The sequence below is a fragment of the Quercus robur genome, chromosome 2, assembly GCF_932294415.1.
Source record: "Quercus robur chromosome 2, dhQueRobu3.1, whole genome shotgun sequence".
Lineage (NCBI taxonomy): Eukaryota > Viridiplantae > Streptophyta > Magnoliopsida > Fagales > Fagaceae > Quercus > Quercus robur.
Genome location: NC_065535.1, coordinates 83,284,717 through 83,297,361, shown reverse-complemented (window position 1 = coordinate 83,297,361; position 12,645 = coordinate 83,284,717). Strand labels below are relative to the sequence as shown.

Below are 12,645 nucleotides of genomic sequence, written 5' to 3'. Positions count from 1 at the left end.
AAACTACAGTGGGCTGTGGATAAGAATTAAGAAGACGATGCAAGAAAGTCGAGTTGTCTTTACCAAAAAAAAGAAAGTCAGAGTTGTTGCGTTGCGTTGCGTGCGGTTACACCGCGTGACATCTCGGACATGTTGTAATGTCGTCATGTCGTGTTCCTTTTTTTTCGCTTGCATCGTTTTTTTTTGGTTGTTTTTAAAAATGTGTCATTTTCACGTGCAAGCTTTATAAACTTTACTAGTTAGATTAGTAACAATTCAAATTTTTAATTAAATTTACACCAATTCAATTCTGGCCTGGATTTCCAAGAATCCGATTCTCTCCGGCGAAATTAATTTAAATCTCCGGTAAGAGATTTATATTCTCTATAATATCAAAAATTCTATTCGTCCCCAATTTTTATATAATAAACACTTTAATTAGTTATTGAACCTAAAAAACTAACGAAAATTAATTGAATGCTTTTGTACCAAGTTCTATGTGTGAAATGAAATTGGAGAGAAGATGAAGGGAATGTCGAGAAAGGTTGGGAAGTACGAGGTTGGGAGAACCATCGGCGAGGGAACCTTCGCTAAGGTTAAGTTTGCGAGGAACACGGAGACCGGAGAGAGCGTGGCCGTCAAAGTTTTGGCTAAGTCCACCATTCTTGAACACAAAATGGTTGATCAGGTAATTTTTTAACTGTTTCCTAAATTTCATTCAAAACAGGTTTGTTTTTATATTATTATTATTTGTGAAGTTTTTATGTGTATGTGTGCGTGTTTCGTTGTAAGCGTTTTCGGATTGAATAAGAATAGTTTTTGGTTGATTACCGAATTGTTGATGTTTCCAAATTCTTAGCTTAGTTTTTGTGTGTGTGTGTGTGTGTGTGAATGTTATTGAATTCATGAGACTGAGGTCTGGTTTGTGAGTTTAAGTTTGCTGGATCAAGGTGGCATTTAGCTGTAACAAGTTGGTTTGATTTGGAACTAAAATACTTAGGTATTTGATGATAATCCTGCATATATTGGTGGAAATTATGGAGTTTTTGGGCTTTTGGGAATTGAAAATGAATCTGATTTTTGGTTTTTGGATTAAAAATTTCATCTTCCTTATAGTATGAAATTTACCCAAAATGAAACATCTGAAATTGGGATATCAATTTCAATCCAAGGGCACAAGTCCAATTAGATAAAGCCAGCCAGACATATTTGCGCTCTTTGTGTGAAAACCTGGGGCAGAACTAGTTGAAACGCGTGATAAATTCACTTTCTACTTTGTACCATGAGGTTTAATAAAGACTTAAAATTCCCTATAAATTATTCTGCTTGATTTCTTTTTGTTTGGACGGAAAATTTTGTATTACATTTATGCAGTTACGCCAGCGTCAGTATTGACAAGCGGTATCATCTCAACATTTTCTGCCATTCTGGACAATTTTCTGATATTACTATGTTTTCCTCTCACATTTGTACTAAGGTCCTCTATTCCACAAATATTTTTCTTCTTCTTTGGTTTTATAAATCTATTCCAGTACTCATTGTTGTGCTGGGGAATGCTCATGAAGATCACTCTGTTCAATGTTATCTCAGTCTTATGATGCTGAAAATATATGGTCTAGGTAGAATATGGATATCCATCTTCTTGCTACCTGTTTTACATTCCTGTGGTTCCATTTGGTGCATTTCCTCTTACAATTTGCCCTAAGTAATGGCCAAGAATACTAAGCAGTAGTTAAACATTGCAAGAATTGATGCAGAAACTTCATCTAACTAAACAAAATATTTGCCCCTTACATGAATACCATTTTCCCCTCCACCATACTAAACTCAATGTGCTTTAAGTATGTCTTTGTATTGTTGATTATGGTGATGATGGAGCTGATACTCACTTTTCCTTCCTGTGTAAATGATTTGGCTAACCTCTTTTTGAGCTGGGTTTCAGATTAAAAGAGAGATATCCATAATGAAGATTGTCCGGCATCCCAATATAGTAAGGCTGCATGAGGTATGCTTACACTCTTAAAAATATAATACCTATTGCTATAATGACTTTCTTCTCATGTGAATTAATATTTTCTATGGTATTAATGACGCTTGCTTTTCTCTTCCCCTCATATTCCTGTTCAATTTCAAGGTTTTGGCTAGCCAGACAAAGATATATATAGTTCTTGAGTTTGTAACTGGAGGAGAGCTATTCGATAAAATTGTAAGGTTTCTCTTGTCCTTATGTTCATGGGAATGCCAAAGTCAATATGATTTCTAGGTTTCTTGATAAATTTTGAAGCAAGACTATTCTTGTAAGAACAAGACATTGAGGCCTCCAATTTACTAATTAGCTAATAGACTACTTTCCTTTTGCAGAACCTTTTGTGCAAGAAAGTTTAATCTTTATACTTGATTTTGAAATACAGGTTCACCAGCCAAAGCTTCCTGAAAATGAATGTAGGCGATACTTTCAACAGCTTATAGATGCAGTTGCTCATTGTCATAGTAAGGGTGTGTACCATAGAGACCTGAAGGTGCGATTAGCGTGTGTTTTCTTCTGTTTGATTGTAATTTCAAGACATCATTTCTGGTCCTGACTATATTGTTATCCTTTTCCTTGTGAGGCACAGCCTGAAAACCTTCTTCTTGATGCATCTTGTAATCTGAAGGTTTCGGACTTTGGACTGAGTGCATTGCCTCAACAAGTGAGCTTGTTTGCATTAAATAATCCAGAGAGTTTTAACTATTCTTAATTTTTCTTAATCACAACTCTCTCTCTCGTTTATATCTATGAGCAGGGGGTTGGTCTTCTTTACACAACATGTGGAACCCCGAATTATGTTGCACCTGAGGTATTCAATATCATGATTATGCAGTCAACATTGGATCTCTTATGCTTTGCTATTTCATTGGAACCTTCGCAAATTGGTTTTATTTGACTTAGGCCAATGTATTTTTAAATGTTATCCCCTTTCATTTTTAACACTTTTGGATGCTAGACAACTTCTATTACTGAGGTGCACGTGTTTACCGAATAATTTTGTAATGTCTTGCTAAAATCCGTGTTAAAAATTTTGGCTTAAATTTCTAAAAGAGGACTTATAATGGGTAAAACCTCCACATTTTGCCAAAGATTCTCAAAACTTAAATCTGGAGATACTTTGAAATTATTCATTTTTTCCTGTATTTTTGAAGAATCATGTGATTTTTTAATTACATTAAACTTTCTGAAATAAATGCCCTTACTTTCTTTTCTCTGGAATGATGGAGCTATTAGGTTACTGGTTTTGAACTTTTTATCAATTGTTAAATAAGAAAACTTTACTCATGAGTCAAAGATGTTTTTTGTTTCACTTATAAAAAAAAGGAAGATGTTTTTTGTTTCATCAGTATGAGACAACGACAAATTATGTTGCTTGGTGTATATTTACTTGGAGTTGGAAATTTTCTATCACGTAAACATCAAAAGCTGATAAGAAGCTCAGAAACATTCTTTCACCTTGCTGAATCAGGTTGAGGGAGAGTGGTGAAATTCATCGATTGTTATACTTTGTATCTGAAATTTCTTTCTCCTTGATGTTTTACCTGAATTATGTGAATTGTTCAACTTATTCCATTTAAACTTCATGCTCTACTTCTCTTAATGGATCTCTCTTTGCTTAGAAGTATCTCTTTCAACACATTATTAAATTACAATAACCTTGGTATCTATTGAACTTCATATGATTGTTGCTCATGATAAGTTAATGTGGCATTGTGGTAACTTTTGGAAATTTCTAGCTTTATTTTTGTCAGTAATGAGTTGTTTGTGTTTCCCAGACTTTAGGTAATCCTATTATGGAAAAAAAATATTCTTTGTTTCTTTTTGGATGACAGAAATCACATGCTCATTTTTTAGATATTTTTTAAATGCTTACACTGACTAATTGCCTAACAGGTGCTCAGTAACCAGGGTTATGATGGTGCAGCTGCTGATGTGTGGTCATGTGGAGTCATCCTCTATGTTCTAATGGCTGGTTATCTCCCTTTTAATGAAACAGACCTTCCAACTCTGTACAAAAAGGTTTGCTGCTATCATTATACTTTTTGATTCGTTCAATAGACTATGGATTTTGTTAGTGATCTATGCTTATGAATTCAACATATTTTTAAAAGTCTTCATTTTCTTAAATACTAAATTCTTCATGTACAAGTATGTTGCAAGGACTGTCTTTTCCCCACCTCTTTTCGACTTTACTGGTAGTCTGGTACTTATGTTGAAGTCTTGATGTTCTAGGAGGTTGCATTATCATATTTATCCAATATAGACACACTACAACCATGACTTCTCATTTATAGGGTTAGCTTCAAAAACCATCTATTTATCCTTTTGGGTAAATTTCTCCACCAATCTCTTATTTTAAATTGCTACTCCATCCCCTAAGGTTTTTATTCATATAACATATATACCCTTACCCTCATGTGCTGTTAAAAATTGTAACAAACCATTGTTTTCCAAATTAGATTAAAATTCAAAGCAAATTTATATGATGATTATTAACCAGACTAATTAGATGATAAGGAAAAGCTTAAATAAAAAATTAAATTATTTAACATAAGTAAACTCAGCCATTGCAAGAGAGGGAGAACCACAGTTCGAAAGGATTAGTTTTATGATGTTTAAGTTAGTTATATGAAAAAGTTGTTCATATGCATGTTTTTGATTATTCCATCCACATAGTGTAAGCTATTAGCAGTGTTAGGGACAAATATTGTTTCTTAAAACAGGAGGTAAGTCCCTAACATTACCCAAACCTCAAGATTGGTTAGTGTAATTTATCCTATTCTTTTATTACTCCCATGAACAATGAGGAAACTTTCTCCAGGGACTGAATATGAGTTGCATAACAATTAGTAGTTCAAATGGATGATTGGCAGCTTTTAACTAACTGCTCTTGTGGCTGATGTGTAGATAAATGCAGCAGAATTCTCTTGTCCATATTGGTTTCCTCTTGAGGTGAATTCATTGATACATAAAATACTCAATCCCAATCCTAAAGAAGTAAGTATTTTGTTTTGCTATTTGCATATCCTAAAACTGCAAGCATTTTGTTTCTCTATACGCAGATCATAGAATTGGTTTTGTTATTTACTCATATACAATCATAATGCATGCTTTATTTAGCAAGTCCATTGGGTCCCAGTTGCTTCGAATGATCTGAATTACTTGATAAGTATGACTTAGAATTACCTTTGGTATCTACGAGATGATGAATTTCATTTCTAACCTGCTTTCCTAATCAGTTAGGTGGTGATTATATTTTTCACTTGAGTTAGGTGATTGGTCAGATCTACTTCATGGAAAAACAATAATAATATCTTATAATACCAATCCTCTTTAAAGAGCTAATATTTATTGCTAGTTTCTCGTTCCCTGCTTGTAACTTCAGGAACAAATGCAAGGCATATAGCGTACAAACAAAAGGACAGATTTCATTGTTATCATATATATATAACCTTGTATGAGTAATCTCATACTTGGGGTTTTACGAATTGTAATTCCATTGCGTTTATAGAGTCATTGCCATTTTGTATATAAGTTTTTCTTCTTGTAATTTTTTAGGCTTCTTTGTGTCCTTTATACATGAAATAATCTTTCTTTTATAAACCTATCCTTACCTTTCAATATATATAGATATAAATTAGTATGGTGTTGATGAAGAGTATTGCCACTTTAAGTTATTTATAAACTAAAAAATTAAGGAAATTCAGACAGTGGTTTTGAGATATATGTCATTCTGGTTGTGATTCATGAGGACTTAGTTACAAATAGTTGGACATAAGGCCCTACCATATTGACCTTGTAAGCTGCAATAGTAACCAATAGAGAAAGCAATTGAGTGGTATATTCTGGTCTCAAGGAATGAAAGATAACTTTTCATTATTCTTAATGATAAAACTTTCCAAAGGTAGCATAACATGACAATCAGGGCATTTGTTAGAATAGATTGGGATCTAAGGTTCAATTTTATAACATTAAATAAAAGTTCTTTACATAACCAACAGAAGCTTAAGGACCTCTGTTATGCTCTTCTTTGCTTTCTGTAACTAGTTCCCATTTTTAATGCAGCGTATTCAGATTGAAGGAATAAAAAAAGATCCCTGGTTTCGGAAGCACTATGTTCCTCCAGTGCACAGAGAAGATGAGGAAGTAAATTTGGATGATGTTTGTGCAGTTTTTGATGACATTGAGGTTGGCTGTTATTTCTTTCGTGCTATGTACGATTGTCTTTCTTGTTTAATTAAGAAATTTTCTAATGAATGCTTAGAGAGTTCTGTGTTTTGCAATGTCACCATTAAATCATTTATACTAGTTTACCAAGTTCAGTGTATTTAAACCTTAACTTTTTCTTGTGTAGACCATTTTTCTACGGCGTATTTTATGCGCCTGAATTGTTTTCTAATTATGTTCAGTGACTATTGGTATATTGCAGAATAACTTTGTTGCTGAGCAGTCAGAAAATCATGAAGGGGGTCCTTTGATAATGAATGCATTTGAGATGATTACCTTATCACAGGGATTGAATTTATCTGCATTGTTTGACAGAGGACAGGTAGAGTTATCTACTATTCCCCAAGTTCATAAATGTCTTTGGAGCCAGCATATGGAAATTAATATGTCGAAATCTTAAAGCGAGTGTTGCTGATTTCTGATCTGTCTATATTGTATTATTTTACGTTGAAGTATGATCAATTTCCTCTGTATTTTGCTAAGTTATTTGTAGCTAATATATAGCCCTTTTATTACTCACACGAACTAGTTAAAATTTAGCTGTTTGATTTTTTGGTTGTCCAAAATGTTCAATATATCACAGAATGGTAATGGTTTTTACATTTTTGCTCATTCTCTTTTTTTTTTTGGGTATATTATTGCTGTTCCCTCTTTATCTTGTTTAGTGGCACCAATTTTGAAAAATGAGACCTGTGGCAGATTATTACTAGATTAGAACTGTAGAAAAGATAATATTTTGGGTTCAATAGGTTGTAAATTGAATGAGTTTAAGATAATTTATTTCTAAATAAATTTGACAAAGTTAAGAACTATACATTTTCAATTCAAAAATTTGTTCATGAAGCAGGCCTAAGTTAAAATAATTGCGTAATGTATTCAATAACAACCAGCAAAAAATCAGGGAGTAGTCATGGGCTAAAATAATGTCATAAAATTCGTAGGCACAAAACTTTTGATGTACGTTTGTTTACTTTATTTCTGGAACTGTTTTAGTATTTGTTCTTGATTGTTTTCCTTTTAATAGTTCATGTGGTGTGGAATTTTAGAGGTGCCTCTCTTTCAGAACTTTCTTGTTCTCTGGCAGGATTATGTGAAGCGGCAAACTCGTTTTGTGTCCCGCAAACCAGCAAATGTTATCATTTCAACAATGGAAGCTATTGCAGGATCAATGAGTCTCAAAGTCCATAGACGTGATTACAAGGTACGACTTATCTTTCATATAAATGCACTGCTGAAGTGCACCTTCACTTCATCTGCATCTCTGCTACCAGTTCCATCACAACCATATTAATTAGCCTCTTGTTCAAGATACTGTTCTTGCTTGTCATAAACTTTGTCACAAATGGTCATCACATTCATTTGGCTCTGTTTATTGTATATTATCAGCCTCTTGTATCATATTAATCAGCCTCTTGTTCAAGATATTGTATATTCTCATGCTTTTCTATAATAAAGTCTTCAAACATGTTCCGTTTCTTGTATTATATGTTGTTGACAAACTGATGTCTAATTAATATTTTGGGGTTATGCATATATTTTGCTGATTAGTTTTTCCTGCCTTAATATTTGAATGAGAAATACCAATGTATAAAATTTAACCCATACTGCTAACCGTAGTTCCATTGACTTTTTTATTTTTATTTTTCATTTATTTATTTATAAAAGAGTTTAATGCCTTTTAACTTTTTTATTAAAATATTTTCCCCACAGATAAGACTTGAAGGAATATCTGCGAATAAGGCTGGTCAATTTGCAGTGGTCCTGGAGGTAACTTCTTAGATTTGGTTACTGCACACTGTTTCACTCCTCAACCCCACCCACCCCCCCCCCCCCCCACAACAACAAAAAAAAAAAAAAAAAAAAAGGAAAAGGAAAAAAGTTTCTTGGTAGTAATGCCTTGGTTACAGTCTAGGTTACTACTGTTTACAAGGCAGCTTTATCTTTCATGTATAGGTTTTTGAAGTTGCACCATCCCTTTTCATGGTAGATGCTCGAAAGGCAGCTGGCGATACTCTTGAATATCACAAGGTTAGCTTCTACAGATAATATATTCATGTCTGATTCCAGGAAATCTGTCCCTTTTATCATTGGTTATTATGCTCTATCAGACCTTATTTTTAATGTGATTACAGGCTATCATGTCTCTACTCTTGATCTCGATCACATTTGGGGGCTTTTTATTGCCCCTTTAGTGCCTTTGCCTACCTTAGTTCTTGTTGGTGCAGATATTTGTCTTTATTGCATCTGACTAAACCTTCTTAGCCATCTTGCTTAGTTGTTTCTCTGTTGTTTTTTTTTTTGGTTGGGGGGGGGGGGGGGGGGGGAGGAGGGTGGTAAGTTGCATAATAGTGACTCAATATAATAACATACATATCTTTTACTATCCTTGCGTTTCTGCCATCTATCAATTTCAACATCCTCAGCTTGGTTAGGCTTAAATAATCAATTTCATGTTTCTTGGTGTCATTTATTACACAATTAGCATCACTCATGGTGCAAAACTTGGTTTCAACCTCAGTGCATTCTTGTCCTGTTTTTTTCATGAATTACACAGTAGCTGGCATACAACCTTCTGTTTATCTATCAACTATCGTAACATCTTTCTTGTGAGCTCTTTGCAGTTCTACAAGAATTTCTGTGCCAAACTAGATAATATCATTTGGAAAGCATCGGAGGGTCATGGCTAATTCAAGTCTGCTTAGAATAAAGACTTGCTGATCCAGTTCCATGGATGTGATGCATATCAGTAAGCAGATCAACAGAGAGGCTATTCCCTCTTAGGGCAAAAAATCTACTACAAACATTGAAATATTTCTTGAAAAGAGCTACTACACAAGTATAATCCTTAATTAATTATGGTTTCTTGTTAGTTTAGAAATCAAAGTATATTTTATTGCAAAATGAGAGGACACCAATAAGTTACGGAGTTTCTTTTCCCACTGATTCACCCTGGGAGATCTATGACCTTCGATTTAGAGGCTTTATGTAAATCAAGAAGTTTGTCTGTACTTGTTTTTGGAAAGAGAGAAAAAGTTTCTACGGATGTATGATTATATGTAAATCAGAAAGTTCGTATTTACCTAGTTGGTCTCTTTGGTTCTTGCTTTTGTTGTAAATGTGGTTTTTGGTAATTGGGTGCATAATAACACTAGTCATAACAAGAGTTCTTTGTACAGTAAAACAGCACAAACATAACACGTCTTGATTTTCCTTCTAGCTACCACAATCACCGAGCATCCCCTGCCAAATCTCATGGGTCACTTTGCAGTTGGATCTTGGCCAAGTTTTGTAGTCATGAAGAGTCTCAATCAAAGAGCCAAGACAAAAAAACAAAAAACAAAACAGTCCACAGTCATGCTACTTCTCTATCAAAACTTTATATGCAAAGTAAGGCCCTGTTTGGATTTTTTTATTTTTTTATTTTTTTATTTTTTTATTTTTTCCATCACTCTTCACTCAATTTTTGTCACTTATCACTCATCACTTAAAATACGCCAATTCTGTACACCCCACCCGTTTGGACATTATTTTCAGTTTTCATCAATCAATTATTTTTTACTTTTTATGGGACCCATACCTGAGCAATTGGTCAGAGACTGCTATTAGCTTACTTGCCTCACCCTCATTTCCCACCATTTTCTCCCCTGCTCGTTTCATTTTGCCACCACCACAGTCACAGTTTAACACAAAAACTTCATTCACAAATTAACCAAAGACTCCATACACCACAGTCACAAAAACTCCATTCACAGTTTCCTAAACTTCATATACCACCAAATCAAAAAAAAAAAAAAAAAAAGTCTAGAAATAACAAGACCCAAATAGAATAGTTTCCAACAGAGTTGTTCCTAGCGCTGACAACAGAGCTTCCAGATTGAAGAACGAGCTTCCAAATCGAATCGTTTCCAACGGAGATCTGCTGTTGCTATGGATGCCGATTTCGACGCTCTGGCCAGATCGAAGAACAAGTATGATAGCAACGATGAGGAGAATGAGCGCGTGGTGAAGCTTTTCGATGTGTGATCGAAGATCGACGCCGATGATCTCTCAGCTTTTCTCGTCAATATATCAGTGAGTATGAGCTTTTCAACATGGGTATGAGCTTTTCGGTGTGAGTGGTCGGTGAGTATGAGCTTTTTGCTTTGAAGAAGAACAGATAAAGAAGAAGAGAGAAAGAAAGAAAAGTGAAAAAAAAAAAAAAAAAAAAAAGGAAAAAGAAAAGAGAGAGTGACCGGTGGGAGAGAGAAGGGAAAGCTGACATGACAAGACCAGTGAGACCCAGTATGTAGTTTTAATTACGAAAATGCTATTGAAAATTGAGTTATGAAAACTGAAAACACCTAAAATGTGTTTTCAGTTTCCATAACTTATCACTCAAAAATCAGAGAATTGAGTAATGAAAACAAAAACTGGAAACAACTGAAAACAAAAACCAAACGGACTTCTCAGCTATAGGTCCCACCATTTTTGAGTTATGAAGGATAAAAACAGAGTTATGAGTTATGGAAATCATAAATCCAAACAGCCCCTAAGGCCATGTTTGGTTTATTTTTTTTCATCACTCAATTTCCGTCACTCATCACTCATCACTCAAAATACCCTACCCGTTTGGCACCATCACTCACTTGTCATCACTCAATATTTTTCACACTATTTGTGGGTCCTATACCTGTCACACGGTGCAGGTTTTATTTTTTTTTATTTTATTTTTTTCATTCAGTATCACTGAACCCAGTGAAAAAAAAAAAGAAAAAAAAAAAGAAAAAAAAAAAGAGAACATGAAGACTGAACCAGTGACACCGAACCTAGTGAAATAAATAAATAAACCAGAACATGAAGATTGAACCAGTGAAAAAAAAAAAAAATCTAGAACAGACCGAACCAGTGAAAGAAAGAAGAAAAAGAAGAAGAAGAAAAAAAAAAAAAAAAAAGAACCGAATAGCCAGTGAAAAAAAAAAAGAGAACATGAAGACTGAACCAGTGACACCGAACCTAGTGAAATAAATAAATAAACCAGAACATGAAGATCGAACCAGTGAAAAAAAAAAAATCCAGAACAGACCGAACCAGTGAAAGAAAGAAGAAGAAGAAGAAGAAGAAAAAAAAAAAAAAAAAGAACCGAACAGCCAACCTAGGAGAAGAAAGGAAAAAAAAAGTCAAAAGTGGTCAAAAGTTGCGGTTGGGTACTGTTTGTGGGTCTCTTATGTGTGTTTAATTACAATATTGTCATTGAATTATGAATTATGGAAACTAAAAACAGCCAAAATGTATTTTTTGTTTCCATAACTCATAACTAAAAAATCAGAGAATTGAGTGATGAAAACAGAGTTATGGACTTCCCAAACAACCTTTTTGTTATGGGTCCCACCATTTTTGAGTTATGAGTTATGGAAACAGAGATATAAGTTTGGAAATTGACAAACCAAACACCCCCTAAACTTCTCCATTAGAATAAATACAATGAGGCACATATTCATCAAAAAAAAAAAAACAATGAGGCACATCTCTTTTGTTTTCTTCTCTTTTTATTTGTTTGATTGGTAGAGAAGAGGCACCTTGCTGAATTTACCCTAAAGAAATTCATGGTGTTTCTCTGTATCTTTATGAGTATTTTGGTTGAAGTTGAAATATGGTGCTTCAATTGGTTACGAGCTTTTCTTCATAACAAGTGGTTTCTGCCATTTTCGCTAACCCTTGAGTGGGGTTGGTGCAAATTTCTTAATGATTCATTTGGATAAAAGTTTTTAAGGAGATGGATTTGGATTTCAAAATTTTAGTTTAAATTTATTGAATAGAATAAGAAATAACAAAATTCTCTTCTATCGATGAAATTTATGAATGAATTTATGTTTAATTAATACATGGATATACAAGATAAAATTTCTATTCTAACCTAATTTGAGTGTATATGTATATAAAACTCCTTTCTAGAGACTTGAACATCGACCCTTACCCTCCACTCTCCTTAAACATTTATACTTGTGGTAGTATTAATACGTGGATTTGAAATGATTATCACAAATATTTTTTTAAACAAAATCTCCAAATTTAATAGTCTTAACTCATCATGTGTTATTAAATTTATATCATCTAATTTATTAACCATTCCATTTATGCTTCGAATCCTTGATTCAGTTCTTCAAATTCAAACACATCATAAAGTACAATATTAGAATTCATGAGGATTTGAACCGGTTCTCCAGTTCTCCTTGTGAGAATAGACTACCACTATGAAGAAATTATAGTAATAAAGAAAAGTACTGAATAGGTCTGTACGCTTGCTTTTGGTGAGTACAAAGTCACGTGGAGGTGTCTCAAAAAAAAAAAAAAAAGTCACGTGGAGAAGTAGCTCTTCTTTGGAGGAGTCCAAAGTCGCACGGACAACTACCTTCAATGAAGTTTCATTGGCA

General features: G+C 33.8%; 1 protein-coding gene across 1 annotated transcript; it reads left to right on the top strand.

Moving 5' to 3' along the window:
• The first annotated feature begins 67 nt into the window (after positions 1–67).
• On the top strand, positions 68–9,337 carry LOC126715400 (CBL-interacting serine/threonine-protein kinase 24-like). Its single transcript, XM_050415984.1, has 15 exons — positions 68–345; positions 473–667; positions 1,922–1,984; positions 2,114–2,185; positions 2,391–2,498; positions 2,595–2,669; positions 2,763–2,816; positions 3,902–4,027; positions 4,916–5,005; positions 6,074–6,196; positions 6,438–6,557; positions 7,320–7,436; positions 7,946–8,002; positions 8,189–8,263; positions 8,857–9,337. The coding sequence occupies exons 2-15, from the start codon at positions 503–505 to the stop codon at positions 8,920–8,922; spliced, it is 1,311 nt and encodes a 436-aa protein (XP_050271941.1). The 5' UTR covers positions 68–345; positions 473–502; the 3' UTR covers positions 8,923–9,337.
• The last annotated feature ends 3,308 nt before the right edge of the window (positions 9,338–12,645 follow it).

Bases quoted from the DNA above. Each gene is read 5' to 3' on its own strand.
- LOC126715400 (XM_050415984.1), top strand. From the start codon at position 503: ATGAAGGGAATGTCGAGAAAGGTTGGGAAGTACGAGGTTGGGAGAACC. The intron at 2,670-2,762 runs GTGAGCTTGTTT...ATCTATGAGCAG, and splicing joins TGAGTGCATTGCCTCAACAA to GGGGTTGGTCTTCTTTACAC. The intron at 2,817-3,901 runs GTATTCAATATC...ATTGCCTAACAG, and splicing joins CGAATTATGTTGCACCTGAG to GTGCTCAGTAACCAGGGTTA.